This window comes from Cyrtonyx montezumae, unplaced genomic scaffold, assembly GCF_038088225.1.
Source record: "Cyrtonyx montezumae isolate F1298 unplaced genomic scaffold, pur_monq_1.0 scaffold_3, whole genome shotgun sequence".
Classification (NCBI taxonomy): domain Eukaryota; kingdom Metazoa; phylum Chordata; class Aves; order Galliformes; family Odontophoridae; genus Cyrtonyx; species Cyrtonyx montezumae.
The window spans coordinates 91,428,921-91,446,558 of record NW_027072034.1 but is presented as its reverse complement, the minus strand read 5'-3'; the positions used below and the strand labels follow the sequence as shown (position 1 = coordinate 91,446,558).

The window sequence follows — 17,638 nt, the reverse complement described above, 5'->3', positions numbered from 1 at the left end:
AGTTGGCAAAAGCAGATTTCATGGGTAGTCCATGGTTCAGAGAGAGGAGATCCAGGCAAGCGTTTCTTAGTAAGGGAGAAGACCGTGCATCAGAGATGGCCAAATTCAGACAAGTCCAGACACGTGACCAGTAGATCCAAACAGTGTCTATTTAAAAAGATGCTTCCTCTTGTGTAATTTGGCTGTGAATCACTCTTCCCAGGAGAGCAGAAACTTGAGGTGATTTGGACATTATGATACTAAAGAATGAAGCTAAACTGGTTTGTACTTAATAAACCAAGCAAGTCTTGAAGGATTGGAAGAATAGAAGATTACTGCCTTGTAGATAGATGTTTCTGTTGCATTCCTGACTTTAATGTGTGGTGAAAGTCTTGAGTTTTTGTGAATAGAAATTGTGTGTGAACAGATACACCTACAAACCTGTATTTTCATATCAGATACATAAGATGAGTAATTTGACAAGTATCCATCTTTGAACTGGCTTAAATTTGCCAAAATGAGAGGAGGTGCTACTATGAAAATTGTAATCAGGCAAGTTGATGAAAGAGTATTTCAGTTATGTTTTCACAATATCCACTTAGTATAAGAACACATGGGGATTCCAGTAATTTCAGTTGGTTCCCAAGGGGACCAACATTGTCTGCCCACCATCATGTTGTTCCTTTTGCTTATGCATTCAATCCCTTTCCTTTCCTGTCTATTTACATTGTGATGCCCTCCAGGCAGGGATTTCTTCATCTTAAAACTAGCAGGCACAACTGTAAGCAATGTACAGAAGCCATCAGATGTTACAGTGTGGTATCATTTGATTCTTTTATGATACTTCAACTTAGGAAAGATAAACAGTTGATCACCCTTCCCTCCTTTTGGAAGGGGAGTCACTTGTTAGTGGGACTGTGAGGGGTAACTTTTATACCCCTCCCTTCTGTCAGTAGTTGATATGACCGCAGTTGGATCCCTGATTTGTGCCCAGGGACAAATGTCCCACGGTGGAGGCTGTGGCAACTGCTGCTCATAGTGCCCCTCTCAAGAGACACGGGTCTCTTTGCCCCTCACATCTGCAGTGGATTGCTGGAGTTAGCAAGTGTAAGGATAGCCATTCTTTGTGGGAAAGGTAGGGTGGAAAGAAGGGTAGCAAAAGATAGCTTCACTGATATTTAAGTCTTTAATGTCTGTAGTAGCACAATGGGTTTACAGAGTATTAGCAGTTGGGAAGTCATGGTGCTATCAGTTACTTTAATTACTGGGTATGCAGTTTCTCACACAGCACGTTTACCTTTGTAAGAAAACCAAAAAGCAGGATGAGATAGAAACTTCCTTGTGTATTGTGAATTGAATCCATTTGTTTTCATTCAAAGTTTGAACCTCTACTGGAAATGTGTAAGTAAATTATTTCCTTCTGTTGACATTGCAGTAATTTTTCCAGTCCTTAAAGAAAACCTTTCTCAGTGACATCATCAAGATTAAACTCAAATAATTCAGTCAGCCCATGCATTTTTCAGTGACATGTTGTGTCCTGTAGTAATATTGGTTGAAGCATTTCCTCCCTTCTCAGTCACCACTTCCACCTGTTACTCTTTTTGTAATTTGTCTCAACTGGTTGTGTTGACCTGATAGTGCAGTCTTGACTGTTACTGCAGTTGAGCTCTTAATGAGCCTAGAAAGCTGATCTGGCAGATACCAGTGTATGTATATGCTTACATACAGATTTTCTCTCTCGTCAAAACCACAGAATAACCCACTATTTTTACTAGCACACTAGTGGCCTGCAAGGAGCTTGCATGAAGGACAGTCTAGTGAGTGCTGACATCCCAGCAGATACTACCATCTTTGCACCGACTCATTCATACTGGGTAGAATAACAGAAAAGTGTTCTGGTATCTACACTTGAGTAGTGGCAATATTTCCTTCAAGCATGCAGCTCAAACAAGACACTTGTGAAGCTGGAAGGGTGAAACTGAAACCTGTCCTTTCACTGTTATGGGTGATCCATTGGCTGATGGGTTGGGCCCAAAGGGCTGTAAGCACTGGGCTGAGCATGTAGATGTTCAGGCCCTTGTGGGGCTAGCTCAGAGAGCACCTCAGAGGTGGCTGTAAGCCATCTTTGAGACAAACATACAGCAGCCTGTCTCCAGTCTGACGAGTCAGCAAACAAGATCTTGCATTCCATCCTAATTAATACTGATTGCTGATTGCTTGAGCTGTATTCTTAAGTGGTCCCAAATATAAGTAATGTCTTAACTTCATGTGACTTCTGCAGAAATGTCAGGGGGGAAGCCTGTTTTTGGAGGAGCTAATGTGAAAAGTCAGTGAATGTGCTGACTAGTTTCAGAGCAAGCAGGAGTTAAACTCTGGAGAGGAAGCAATTCTTAAGCTGCAGCAAAGATAATCATGATAATTTATCATCTGATAATCAAAGAGCACACACTTAATTTGTTCTCATTATCAATGTATTTCAAGCACAAGTATCTTAGTACAAGAAGTCTGCCTATGCTCAGTCTGCACTGGAAGGGTAGAGATAAAGAGTCCCATGCAAATGCAGAGAGACTACTTTTGTATGGGAAATGTGGTATGGTGCAGTGTGGAGTCCATCCCAGTGGCTTCCTTATCCCTCTACATGTGGAGAAGGATCCTTGGCATATGGAACTGTTGTTTTAAGCTTCTGACCTTCTTCTAGGACAGCAGTGTCTTCCTGAAGAAATGACTGACAGTACATAAGAGCTGCAGGGATTTGGTTCGTTAAAGAACCATCAAGAAGTAAAGCTGAATCTGGATGTTTTTAAACATGTCAGAATTTTGGCTTGCAGCATCTTGGGAGCTGAAAGTGTCTGCAGCGCACTGAGAGCCCGCTTTTACCTGCAAAGCCCAGATATAGCTCAAAACTGAGTATAGCATGCAGTGTCTAGAGCTGAAATTTACACCGTTTCCCCTAGTTATTTAATACTTAATTTTACCTAAAGGCAGGTCATTCTGTAAAGTACAGAAGAGATAACATACTGGTGGTGGACTGAAGTAGTCTTTTATAGCCTCCCTGGATTAGGAACCTGAAAGAGACAGAGGCATTCTGCATAGACAGAGGTCCAAAAGTGAAAGCAGTTGAAGTAAATGCTGTTGGTAATTTTTTTGCTGTGCTGCTTTACTCGATGGCTACAGGTAAAGTAATCCATAAGTCTGTCTGTGCTGCCAAAATCTGCTTTTCCTGTAGTACCACAAATGCAGCTGCAGCTCATGAGGCTTGGAGACCTGATGCTGAGAAGCCAACATGTGACATCTTGCTGTCACAACTTAGGCTGTTGTGCAGAGAGGCTCGTCTCGCGTTCCCTGGAAACAGCCTGGAAAACATACTCTTTGTGTATATGCTCCCCCCCTCCAGCTCAACACAGTCACAGTTGAGTTAGAAAACAAAGTCCCAGCCAAAATTCCTCAAGGGAATGGGACCCAGCCTCATTACGACGTGAGCCTCTGAGAACAAAATCTCCCTATGAGAAAAAAGTATCTTAATGCAGGAAGATTACAGTGTCTTGCTACGTTGGTGGTAGTTGGTTTTGCTGGCATGTGAGACTGAGATTTCAGAACTTTCCACTTGATTCAGCTGCACAAAAAGGACTTCCTGACCTCTCTTATGAAACTGTAGAGTCATCTATAAGTTTGCAGCCACTGGAAGATCAAGGTGACCTCACTGATGTTCAACTGATGAATTGCAGAAAGAACCATCTTAATTTTAGCAACTGCACTGATTGTAACTAGTAACTACTTCATTTGTTCATATCTTTCTTGAGTGCTGACAAGATGCACAAAATCAGGGCTTATGGTTCCATCACCAGCATGACTTCTTCATATTCTAAGCATGGCACATACTGCAATCAGGCAGCAAGTAAAAGCATATGTAAAACCATATGTAGGCCAAAATGAGCAAGTTCTATTTATTTCTAATTACTTAACAAATCCTCAGCACCCTAGCCAGGAATACAAGCTATATTGTGTTAAAAAAGGGGGGAAAAAAAGACTCCAATGTAGTAACAATGCATTCAAATACATCTTGGAGAGACAAGGGTTTGAAGTTAAAATTACTGTTGCCTGAGTAAGTGCCACAAGAAGTAGGAAGGAATTGTATTTCTTAACTAAGGGTGTAAGGGTGTTCTGCATTTGTCCAGCTGTAAAGAGATGCAAAATATAATTCCTGGATTCAATTCCTACCGTAACTGATTTGGTTTATGGGCAGGTATCCAATACTTTCGTGCCTCACATCTATAAAAAAGATACAATAATCTAGTCTGTCTGTAGTTGAAAGTCACTGTGCAGTGTAAATGTGCAAGTGGTAGTATCCCATGGATGCTGCAGTGACTGTATTCAGTACAGGAAAACTAAAGAATCAGTTTTAGGTCTGAATTTTGACCTAGATTAAAATGAATTGTTTTGAAACAATAAGTAGTTGCTGAGAAAGAATTTTTTTTTTTTATAATCTCCTAGATTTCTGCTTGCAGAACCTTTTGCTTCTTACAGCATGGTCTTTTGAGCTAGCAAACCCGTGTCATTGTCAAGGCTCAGCTAATTTTGTTTAGGATACAGTTTTTGCACATAGAAGGAAAAAATCTACAGAAGACATTTCTTTCAGCTCCTTTTGGAAGGGAGCAGTAGGAAAGCAGTGTCTGCACTATGGAAAACGGCCAAAAATTGGGTGAGAAGCAGTCAGGAGTGGATTAAGACTATAACTGGGAGCAGATCCAAACCGACATTTCCCTATTCCCCATCCCCCTGCCAGCTGTTTCTGTTGCACGAGCTGCTCTGATGGGAATCCCATGGTCACCTGCCCTCTGGCTGTGGTCACTAAAGAGCAAGGAAAGGAGTCATCTTGCACTCAGGCAATTTTTGTGTGTGTGGCAACTGCGGTAGCGGCCGCAGTCAGCCGGCTGATGGTGTGCTGGCAGCATCTTGTTGACTCTGTCACACTCTGGCCTTCCCCAAATGTGGTACCCAGATGCAAAAAAAGCCAGCCTTCATTCCCCCCTGGAAGGAGTGCTCTTGCTGAGCTTCTAGAAAGTTTTTTTACAAACACTGCAAAAGGAAGATGGTGTCATTCTGCACGGTTCTTGAAAGCTCTTGGACATGGCTCATGGAATGAGTGCCTGGAAAACAGGCTTGTCTTTTCATCACCTCTGTGGCTGCTTGCATCTTTGGCTGGTAGCTTTTCCCTTCCAGAACTTAAAACAGTGGCCACTTTAGCACACACATTAGCACCTTTTATCTGGACTGATTTGCACCGAGAAAGAGATGAATCCTTTGTGCATTCTGTATTTAGACTGCCTGTCAGGAGCATGTAGATTGTGTTTGCATTAAAACACTTTCTGCAGCTGATCCCATGCAGGGTATCCTCACATAGGAAAGAGGGCTTAATCCTAAAGGCTGATTTGTCTGCAAGCAAACTGCAGACGATGCAGTAGAAACAGAAAGAAGGGGGCTGTCCCCAGTCAGTCAAATATTGATTTCAGTAACAAGAAGTGCAGCATGACTGACCATGTTAAATGACTGGGTCTGTGCTTGAAGCTTTATTTTGACATCAGTTACAACTCTGAGGACTTCAGGGAATTAGTCTGCATTGTTCAGTGACTTTTTTGTCTGTTCTTAGGGCAGGGGGTCTTAGGCGCAGCTGAATAATGTTGCATAGGAAAGTTATTTCATTTGCTAACCTGTATCTGCAAAGAAAGGTTTGGCTATAGAGTGAGTTAGAGTACTCCTTCATGTTAAAATCCCACAGAGAGTGGCTTTTCCATTCTCCTTTCACACTTAAATTGACTTCAGATTTCGTGGGGATTTTGCTCTGGTGACTTCATCTGCCATCATTAATCAGTGAGCTATCTCAACCCAGCCAGCTAATTTAGAGTACTGCTTGTGCATTTGATCAGCAAATGCAAACCGTGTGTAATGTCAGCAGGTCAGAAGAGGTGATGGAACATGGGATTTTCACTTCAGTTCCAGAAAGGGCCATAGTTGCTTCCAGGAAGCTGAGCTTGGCACTGGGTGTGGGGAATTGAAAAGATTTATTTCACCGTATGAGAGCTCAGCACTTGATCATTCTAATCAAGCATTTTCCAATCAATATGTTTCTTACAGGCTTTCCAAAGGCTGCATTAGGAAAGCAATTTTATTTACTTTATGATCCTGGAGCCTTAAGGGATTAGGATGTGTCAACTTCGCAAGTCTCTGTACAGACAGTATGAAAAGAACGGCTGGGTCATGGGGAGCAATGTTAGCAAGACCAACGTAGCAGAAATCTGTCCCCGTGCCTCACCAGGCTTGTTTTGTAGCATGTCTTCATGTACAAGGGCTGCAGAGCAGACCCTGTACACAAAGCATTGCCTCTAGTCCTGCTCTATCTCCAATACCCTGATCAACAGCACAGCAGGAGATGTAAGGCTACTCCTTTTATTTCAGATTACTGCTGAAAAATCTCTTTGCCCCTCTGTTCCCAGCAGTGTGGAGGTTTCCCAAAGTCTTGTCATTCTGATTACAGGCAGTTTTGTATCTTTTTTTAAAGGACGTGCAAGACCCACTGAGGTGTCTCTTCCTGTCCATCGCACAACTTCTCTGTTCCCTATCCGATCGCTTTTTTCCTTAACAAGGCCTATAAAGGTGTGTTTTTGTCGCTGCCATCCATTTCCCTTGTGCCAGTTAATACTCACTTCTCCAGTAATTCTCTTCAAGGATTAACCAGGATTAACCTTTCCATGCTTTTCTACCTTTGCTTATCTCCAGGCCTCCAAAATAGAGCCCTCTTCCTGCTGTAGGATGAAGCAATCTCAGTGGACCAGCAGCACCAAATGGTTTCTGCTGCTGAGCTGTGTCATCCACGTGTGTCCTGGCTTATGGGCACTTATTTAGGCTGCCCACATGCATGGGAATTGCTGAGCACCATTCTGTCGCTCATTCCTCAGCTCTGAGGAATTAAGAATCCTTTAGTGCAGGCAGTGCTAAGGGGCTGTGGAACACCTGGTGGTGGGAGCCTAGCAGCCTGGTAGTGAAGGGAAGGGGTCTTGTGGTGGGAAGATCAAGCAGGGACAGCATAAAACTGCACTCCCAGGAGGACCTCAGTGCCTGAATTCTGCTTGAGCTTGAAACTTCCTGTGGCATGGTTGGCTCTTGGCTGCTGAGCTCCCTGCTGCAGCCCATGTCAGAGAGCAGGAAGACTGGAGGAGAGGACCTTTTGAAGTCTCTTTGTCAGAGCCTGAGAGAAAGATCTGAATCTAACTGTATATCCTTCCTCCAGACTGTGTTGCCTTTTCACAGAAATTAAGAGAAAAACGGAACCTCATGCCCATCTTGCTTTGCATGTACGAGCGTGTGTTACACTTCATGTATAACTTTGAAGAATTTATTTAATTAATAACAAAAAAGAGAACTTTGGTTCCAGATGAATTAGTTGGTAGCAGACATGCTAGTCCTCTGAGCTTTCCCAGCATCATTTTCCACTGAAGGCTCAGGCACTATCTGGCAGTTGGAGTCAGCCTGCCTGCTGCTGCCAGTGATGCTGCATCTGTCCCTGAGTGTTAAGAGCCAGCTGCTGATATGCGTGCTCTGGCCTCTGTTGTTTGCCCAACTGAGCTGAGTAGCTTTTGGCATGGGAGCAAGAACAATCTTCTCTGCATCCAGGAAGCAGGGATAAAAGGGTGGAGGGGGTGAGAGGGCTCTCTGAAACCCTTCTCACCTCATCCTACCAGACAGACAACCAGGCATATGCATGGAGGGCTGTGGTGGAACAAAACTTTCATGAAACTCACTGCAGTCGTTGTTTCCATTGTGCAGGCTGCAGTATGGCTGCATCCTTATATCGAAACTAAAACATGACAGCAGCTCTCACTTACTGTACACCATCTTGTGCATTAGTTTCGTGTTGTCACATTGTTCCAAAGTGAGTCAAGGTGAAAACAGCCCACAGTACATTATGTATGTTTCATATTTTAGATGTATCTGCTGTAGCTATTGTAAATAGCAATACAGTACAAAAAGGTACTGTAAAATACGTACCTTCTCTTCCAAAGGAAGGAAGGAGATGTCAGACATGGGTGCATCACAAGGTTTGGGGTAGCCTAATGTCTCACCTGAAGGACTCATGTAGAAACAGGAGTGAAGCCTTTGGAGACCATCATCTTGAAGTTCTCTTTAATGCATCAATGCATTCTGCGGTGTGCGTGCATGCATGAGCACTTAAACATATGGAAAGAATTTTACTGCCTACTTGAAGTAGAAAATGTGAATAGCTCCACCAACCCTTTTTCTCTGTGCTTGTTTTTGCTGTGTAAGAAGATAAAGGAACAGAGGGTGGATTTCTTCTGCAGTCCATTTGGTTATTAGTCTGTACCATGGAGTGTGATAATTGATCATTCTCCCCATTTATAAGCTGGCTGGTGCAACAGGTGCTAGATATATAATACACCTATTTCTCAGGTGAGAAATAAGCAACAGAAGTTAATCATCTACTAAGACACCAGTGCTCCAGCCTGCAGCATTAGAAAGGTGAATGTGAATTTAGCTCACCCAGGGAAGTTTAGAAGATTTTGTTAGTCTGTTTTTATGCAGAAAAGGAGACTGAGGATGGGAATTCTCTCCAGATTCCAGCCAACAAGGGCAATGATGGAAATGGGAGCAGTGTCCGGTTTGACTCCCAAGTCAAAATTCACTGTCCAAGGTCCATGGCTCAATCAGCACCTACTGCAAACAGCAAAGCCTTCCTACTGCTCCCAGCAGCCAGCCCAGCAGGCACAGCCCTGTCCTTGTTTTGTTACACAGCACTCATTTTCCTCACTTTATTCTGATTGATAAATACCTTTGTTAGTGCAAGACAATGCTGTTAGCTTTCACAGAAAAGAAAACAGGAGAGATAAAAAGAACCCATTTTCCTTCAGAGTGGATACGACAATAAAAGATGAAGGGGGTAAAATAAAAAACAGTATCCAATAAAAGACAATTTATATAAGCAGGATTAGTCTTTTCCTTCACTGAGAGTACAGAAGAGCATTTTGAGGACCTACTTATAGCTATGTATGTTGTGCCGTAAAATCCGTTCAGCTGCGGAACCAACCCTCTCGTTCCCTTGTTTTCATAAACCCAGCAGCTTCTTTTTAAGAAAGGGCAAAGAAGGTGGCGTACAAGCTTAGCAAACACGCTACTGCACATGAAAGAACTATTTTTGGGCAGTGATTTCTGAAGCACTTTCAACAGCACTGTTCTGCACCCCCAGGAAAGCTGTGACAGAAGTGATTCGGCCTCACAAAGCAAATGGGGAAACAGGCAACTACAGAAGGTTTTTGGGGAAATGAGCTTCCTGGGAAGTTGTCAGGGCAGGGAGAGAGGGAAATGAGAGAAGAGGCAGTCCACTCATGCAAAAGCAGTTCACGTGTTTTATAGCATTTTATATTTTCAAAACACAGTGCAAGCATTGAATTAAGATGGATGGGTGGAGATGTGTGGCTCCTCCACCCACTTGTTTTAGTACTAGCCAAACTGAATGTGAAAGGCTGCATGCTGATTGTCCTGGGTCATACTGCTATTTGGCTTTTTTTCCTTTTCCTTGAAGACTCTGTCCTTCTCAAAAGATGCTGCTGATACCCAGCAGAGACCTGGTGGGCACAGTGAAGGATTATATCCCTTTCTGAGTCACAAGCACAGTGCACCTGGCTCGGCCCTGTTCCTGTAGTTTGTCTGTTCTGGGTCTAGTGCTGATCAATAGCAGCTCTTTATAGACATGTTACTTCTATATTAATTGAACAGAAAGCAAAATTTTGCAGTCAGCCAGCACATAGGAAGTTATGATCAACGTTTATATAGGGAGTGATTTATTTACTGTGTTGTTATCAGTAAGGGAGCTTGCAGAACATACGTAGTTATCACACAACTCTGTCCTTGGCCTGATTTTCCCAGCAATGTTTTGTTTCTTGCCAGATATTGTGAAGTGCACACCAAAACTCCAATTAGATTTCCACATTTCAGTGTTCTTCCGGGCAACTTGCTGCTTGTGTGGCGTGGCAAATGGTGGGGAAGGTGGAAACAAAAGCCACACATGAACATTTCAAGCTCTCCTCAGATGTTTTTTTAAACCGTTTTATACATTGTGGTCTGGCTCTCATGTAGTTCTCCTTTGCCTAGCTGTAGTGTGCATCCTGTCCAGCAGTAGTGTAGGGTCCACAGCGTGTTTTATGCAGGAGTGACGCTGTTCAGCAAAAGGTGAACATCATTCTGGCATTTAGCTAACAGTTTTCATGTCTCTGAGCAGATCTTCACCTGACTGCGCTCCTTTCAAAAAGGAAGGACCTGCGGAAAGCTCTGACCTCAGTAATCAGCCCTAATGGGAGGGGAGATAATTTAAGTCCTACATAAATGCTGTTTCTTTGTCTGCAGCACAGTGCTTTAGGGGTTGTTGAAGCCAATGGAAGCTTAGTGTTGCCATCCAGATGCTCCTTCCTCTGGTCAGCCCCAGCCATTTCTTGAGCTTGATCTCAGTTCTCACTCAGGATCAGATTCAGTTCTGTGTGCAGCTGTGGTGTGGTGCTTTCCAAAGCTGCTGCCTGGGAATCTGGTGTACCAGCAGAATGCAATTCGCTGCGTGTGACCTCTTGCTGATACAGAAAACAAGATTGCCTTATCTGCAGAAGAAGTGAAAAAAGCAAAACGAAACAGTACAAATCTCCTGGGTTTCTTTTCAGACTTGGTAAGACAAGGGTAATCAGATCTCTTAGAGTGGTGTGCCAGGAAGGAAATTTCTTCCCATGTGCAGCATACAATCAGCCAGGTGCTAGATGAGGAAGGGAGGTTCATCTTCCTCTGAAGCATAAGGTATTAGCTCCTGCCAGAGGCTGTGTACCAGAGATCTGATCAGATATGGCAAATTTTACGTTCTTCTGCGCAGAGTGAAGCTTTCATTTCTACGCAACACATTGTAACAAGTCAAACAATGAGTCATCCCACAAGGGGGAAAGGAAAGAAAGCTTTTATCTCCCAGCAGACTGGAGATAATCTGCCTACCTAGGTATAAACAACTCTTCACCATGCTACCTTCTCTCCGGGGGAAGGAAGCTGTTTTAAATTCATCTGTAAAACAGATACTGAATTGTCACACCTCCCAGGCCTCTCTGCCTAGGCCCAGTAAAGGTGCCTGGAAGGGGCATGCACAGAGGGCACCCCTTGCTTCTGTGCAAGGGTTCCCAGTCAGCATGCATGGGGCCAGCAGCTTCATCTCCTGTCTGCTCTGCACCTCAGTAGGAGCAGCTGGGGGGCAACTCCATCCCAATGTGGAAACCTGAAATGAAATAATATCCTAGAAGGGATGCTGAGGCATCTTGTTTTTTCAGAACGTCCAGAATAAATCGAGATATCTGAACTAATGAAGTACTGCACAGCCCAGTACCTTGTGTAATCCTGACATCTCTCTCCCACACGTTGCTCGGAGACTTTGGATGTTTTGGTGTGGGGTGACATGGAGATTCTCTTGTATTTGCCTATATTCACATGCCTTGTCTAATTTTGTAACACAGTCTTGTTCTCTTCCCTGGTGCAGGTTTGCAGCCCATTTACTGGAGCAGGGACGATGTCGCACAGTGGCTCAGGTGGGCAGAGAAGGAGTTTTCCCTGAGGCCAGTCGAGAGCAGCACTTTTGAGATGAATGGCAAAGCTCTGTTGCTCCTCACCAAAGAGGACTTTCGATACAGATCTCCTCATTCAGGTGAGGATTTCTTATGGAAGCTGTAGTTGAAATGAGAGAAGAAACTGCAACAGGGTCTGAAGAGGAACAGAGGAAGATACAGAGTCATATTTGTTAGGGTGGACTGGACAGTGGAGCAGGGAAGGGACAGACACTTTTAGGCGAGGCAAAGACAAAAAAAGAGGGAAGAGAAATTGTTACACCTGAGTTGTAGGCAAATTTGGGTGCAACTCTAAACCCAAACATACAACCTGTTTCTCATTAAAACTCCTCACAGAACTCACAGAAAGCAGGCTTCTTTGCCACCATTCATGACTTCTAGCTCTTCCCCATAAAAGCTTATTTTTTTGCAGACTCAGCTACAGCAACAAGTTAATCTAGTGCTCAAGTATCCTAAGAAGCTGACATTAGCATTATGTCTCACAGTTGCCTTGGCTGACGTGCTGCTAGGAGTGACTGCAAAATTCATCCCTGGGGGACCTTTCATCTTTTTTACTGCCCTTGTGGGCTTTACTTTACTTTCCCATACTCTCTCACGTGCTGGAGGCTGGTCCAAGGCACCACACAGATAGGTGTGAATCAGCTGGCTATTGCTCAAATTATGTTTTCATTTATTCACATAAGGGATTTAGAAATGTCTATGTGGTCTTCCTATACTTTGATCTCCTGCAGCTTTTCTGCTATGCCTTTACAGTCAGAGTAAGCCTCAGCCCTCCTTTGTCAGGGATGTATAAATAAAAGTGAGTAATTGGTTCTATACAAGAGTTGTGAGCTTTTTTTTATGACTATACATGGTACCCCTCTTAAATATAAAGGTTTACTCAATCACTATAGACGATCAGAGAGTTTGGACCAAGTGATTACAGAACTGCTGTCACCAGGCTTGCCGCACCAAGTTCACACAGTGCAGAAGCACAGCTGGTGCAGTTTGGCTCTGGCTGATTAACAAGGAATTGCACTAATTCTGCTTCTAGCTCCTTTGTGACTCCCTTGAATGCACCCAGCCATCCTTCTGCAGAATCTGCCTCCTGTACTATGGCTTATGCTTATTCTATACAAAGTTTTCAAAGCACATACTTTAAACCAAATGTAATTTTGTGTAAAAGAAAGTGTCAAACATTGATGTCTATCACCAGTATAGTACAGTAGTGAAAACTGATGGCTGGAAACATTCTTTGTTTAATTTTCATACTCATTTTGAATGATTTCACTGCAAAATTAGCCCTGCTTTAAGGCAGAAGAGATACTGAGTTTGGGCAAGGACTGTAAAGGACAACTCTGTGTAACTTGTTTGTTGTTCCCTTTATCATACCAGTGCCTTTCTGCCTACAAGTTATTTCCTTACTCTTTCCTTTGTGTGCTGTGAGGGCACTTGAAATGAGTAAGATTAAAATGTTTGTTGTCTGGAGATAGAGTGTTCTCAGAGAAGAACCTCTGGCTTGCAAATCCACACTGTGCAGAAGACGAGGTTGTTTACCCAAATTTGGGTTAGAATGGTCTCCGTTCTAGCTCTTTCTTTCCAGGTATTATTCCTCACTGATGATAAACATTTTAGGATATCTCAGACAGTCTCTGTAAATGACTACAGGTAAGGTATACCTCAACCTATTCCCAGAAATAAATGTGAAATATGATGTAAGAACTGTGAAATAGTATTTGTCATAGAGCTTTAAGTTTTTCCAAGAGTATAGGTACATAAAGGCTCTATCCAGTCCACTCATGGTTAAAACAGTAGAATAGCATCCACTCCTCTCAGTGATTGTAGCAATAAAATGGGTACACAGCCCCCTCCTATACTCCTGTTTAGCACTGGCCCGGGAAGGGAGAGGGCAGAGGAGAGAGACAGTAAGAAGAAACTTTTCATTTTTGTAACTAATACAGTTGTGTCTTTGTGATGCAGAAGTGTAAATATTTTGTTAGATGAAAAAATATTTGTGGCTTGGAGTGTTACAGTAGTAGTTATGATTATGCCACTATTGCATTCAAAGATGCAAATCCTCTTTTTAGACTGTCATGTACTAAACATGGAAAATGTAACTGAGTTCTTGAGGCTTTGTTTTTTAATTAGATTTTCAGGTATTGCAGTCACTTCTTAAAAATACCCTGAAGTCACTAGTGAGACAGTAAAAGCAGCCGAGATGCTAAAAATAAAGGAAGCTGAACTGTGGAAAGCTGGATAGCTCTATTTCATGATAAGACAGTAAACTTCCCCACAAGTAGAACATCGGCACGTTATAGAGAGTAGCTGAATGGCATTAAGCTTACAATCTCATAGGAGCAACTACTAACCCTACACACACTTGAGAAAACTCTCCTAGAAAATCCAAGGGTTCCTAGTTGAAACTTTGTTAAGTTTCTTTCCAGATAATATGCTGCTGCTGCAACTTATTGCTCTGTATTTTGAGGTAAGACACCCAGAAGAGGGGAAAAAATATTAAAAATAACTAGCTTTGGGATCCTATTTGGGCTTTCCTGAAGTCTGCCTCAAGACACCAGAAGTGACATACAGCAGTTCCTATGGCAGCTATAGCACTCAAGAATCTCCAGAAGTTGTCACCACAGCAGGGGTTTCCTGTTCATTCTTTGCAGGTCTTTGAGTTTACCCCAAAGTAGTTTCTCAAAGTGAGAGTTCTTCCTCCTATGTATTTCCTAGATTGGAGTATAGCAGTAACTTACTGCCTCTGCCCTTGGGGCACTGGTGTTGCACAGAGAGGCTTTGCAATATCTTCTTCCTCCTTGCTCCATAAAGCCTAAATTGTTAAGTAATTAAGGAATAGCACCTTGCTTGCTCTCAGGAACTCAGTGCATAATCACATACTCTGCATTTAAGAATTCTCTGTCCTCAGGTGTCTCTCTAAAAAGACTGAAGCTGTGATGAGAGAAGGTGGACTGCTTACAAAGGGTGTGAACTCTTGAATGGGCACTTGTGTAGCCTGGAAAAACTGTGTCAGGGTAATAACAGCCACTTCTTTTCATTCTCCAATTCTTCCATGGTCATACACAGAGGTGTGACATGGTGCCTTTCTTTCTCTTTTTTTTCCTTTAATTGAAGAACCTTGCAAAACAGTCAAATGCATAATTCTATAACAGGCCTCTTTGGATCTAAAAATAGCAGCCAGGAGCAATGAATTAATGTATCAGATGGCTAAATGAATCCTACTGATTGTCTTTCAGGTGATGTTCTGTATGAACTCCTTCAGCATATCCTGAAGCAAAGGAAATCTCATATGCTATTCTCACCTTTCTTCCATTCTGGGAACTCTATCCATGCTCAGTCAGAGGTTTTATTACATCAGAACCATGATGAAGGTAACTGTCTTGTTCTTATGGGAACTATTATTATAAAAAGATGACTGGAATAAGGCTGAACAGAATGTTGTCATTTTCTGGCTGCAGAGTTACTTAAAGTTGCTTTTCTCCATTTGTCTCTGTAGCTTTTAACAGTCAGTTGGTCTAAGGAGTTGACTGTTCTCCATATATTTTCTATTATTTTGTCCTACTTCCAAAGCTACCTTAAAAGATATAACAGATGTAGAGTTTAAAAAAAAAAAGTCAGAAAGTTTTGTTGACCACATTGATTTGTTTTTCCTCACTACCTGTTAGGTAGACAAATATGCTTCATGGACATTTAGTATCCTGGAGATACAGCTAGATGCAGTTGCTTGCAAAGCAGGAGAAAAGGCAACTTTCGAGAGGAAAGTGATGTCATCACATTGTGCTAAAATTCCTGGCACTGAGCCCATCTTGTTGCTCAGCTTTTTAATTGGTTCAACAACTCATTTTGAGAAGGGTTTTTTGTGGTTTTTTTTTTTTTTGCAGTTTTATCTCATTTTTACCATCAGCAGAAGTATTTGCTTAGGTTATTAGCTAGCTTCCTAGTAGTGTCTTTACACACCATGCCTGTTACAGGTGGCAAAGAAAGAACAGATATGTGCTCGTAGCATTGCAGATTTGGGCTTCTCTTAATTCCATGCAGGTCAGAATGTTTCCTTCAACTGAAAAGATACAAAACCTAAGATTTTTAAGAGAACCCTTCTATGAAAGCATTAAATAGATTTTTTTTTAATTGAGAAGAAGTATAGGAAAAAGTAGTATTACTCCTTTCTTTTTAAGGTAGAAAACAGAATAGAATTGAATTAGGATTTCACTTGAGTTTAACATTTAGATTCTACAACTTGATCACAATGCAGACAATATGTTTGTTTTTTTTTCTCTACAGATAGCTTTGTCCAGAGACCTTCAAGACCATCCACAGAAGCAGTCTACCACAGCACCCCAACCATTGAACTGTTGCATCGTTCTAGATCACCCATCACCAACAACCACCGTCCATCACCAGATTCCGATCAGCGGCCACTGAAGTCCCCTATGGACAGTGTTGTCCGGCACTTCTCCCCAGCCGACAGGGTGCCAGGGGCGAGGTATCTTCAAGAGAACAACCACCAGGAGCCCTATCCTCTGTCAGTGTCCCCGATAGAAAACAACCACTGCCCACCTCCTCCTGAGGTGCTTCACAAGCCCTCCAGCCCTCGCCAGGAGAACACCAGGGTCATCCAGCTGATGCCCAGTCCAATCATGCATCCTTTGATACTGAACCCCAGGCACTCTGATTTCAAACCACCGAGGTTGTCTGAGGATGGGCTGCACAGGGAAGTAAAGCCAATCAACCTGTCCCACCGAGAAGAGTTAGCTTATATGAATCACATCATGGTGTCTGTATCCCCTCCTGGGGACCACACAATGCCAATTGGAAGAATAGCAGGTAAGTAACCTTCTGCAGGCTACCAGATTTTTAACTTTTCATTCATAACTTACCGTGCCGTGTGTTAGTAGCTTCTCATTTCTTTTTGCCACACGGTGACCTCAGCAATTATTGGCATTCTGCAAGTTTCACCTCATCTATAGTTTGGCAGTTAAGTATGATTTAACCAGTTTCATGACAAGTAAGCAAAGATGCAGTGGCATGCTTATGACCACAGAATGCGTAATTAGTACTGAAACATATAAGTCCTGACATTTGCTGCCTCCCTACCCACTAGCAATCCACTTGTTTCCTGAAGTACTAATCTCCAAAGCCTTGTTTGGAGAGATAATGTATAATAACAAAGAGATAATGTGCCAAGAATTGCATTCCCTTTAGTGTTGAGTTCTAGGCAGACACCTTCTGTCAGTTGTATTTGAGACACTGCTGTCAAACTTGCTATTAGAGAGATGGTAGGACTAATGAAATCTCACCTCACAGACCTACATTATTGGCTTTTCTGTTCTTCTCATGCTAGGATTGTCCCTTTTTACAGAAACAAGGTTTCCTTTGTCCCACACAAACCACAGTCATTGTCTCACTTTTGTTATCGTAAATAACTGACATCACAACAGCTGAATCAGGAAGCTGAGGTTACAGAAAATGTTTTTTGTACTTGAAAGGGAACTGTAAATAGATAAAGAGAGTGGGAAGGGGAATCGAACCACTTCAGAAATGTGCTGAATGCCCCATTAACTATGTTCTGGGGGGTGCAATATGCACCATACACACCACACCCAAAAACATGCCATACATTTGTATCACCAGCAAACTGATGCGATACCCAGTTCCTTTGCGCATGTTCACATAAGTACATTTTAAAACAGATTGTTCATTTCAGTCTTCTATGTGCCTTAAACTTGTTACAGATGATGTACTGCCTGAGCTCTAATGAGGAAGATTTTGTTTTGAGACTTATTGCTCTATATTCAAAACTTACATATCTCACCAGCTAGTCACACATCAAGCATGTAGAGGGCCATGATCCTTTCACATAATAGAGAGATGAGCTGCAGAAATTTATCTTTTGGAATTTTTGGCTGGCTGACATTTGCCTCTCTTCTTTTGACTTTTATTGCCCACTAATCTCAGCGAGTTAAAAAAATACGGTTAATTTTGTGTCAGAGGATACTCTGTACTAGTTG

At 42.5% G+C, this 17,638-nt stretch overlaps 1 protein-coding gene across 3 annotated transcripts in view; it reads left to right on the top strand.

Moving 5' to 3' along the window:
• Positions 1–17,638, top strand: part of ETV6 (ETS variant transcription factor 6) — a 126,186-nt gene that overhangs the window by 86,558 nt on the left and 21,990 nt on the right. For 2 of the 3 annotated variants that reach the window (XM_065742349.1, XM_065742348.1), the window contains 3 exons: positions 11,549–11,713; positions 14,867–15,001; positions 15,912–16,454. In XM_065742349.1, coding sequence (XP_065598421.1) covers positions 11,650–11,713; positions 14,867–15,001; positions 15,912–16,454 — 742 coding nt within the window. In that variant the 5' untranslated portion in view covers positions 11,549–11,649. Of the gene's footprint in view, positions 1–10,625; positions 10,703–11,548; positions 11,714–14,866; positions 15,002–15,911; positions 16,455–17,638 lie in introns of those variants that run through there. The other variant, XM_065742350.1, reaches the window with a different exon arrangement.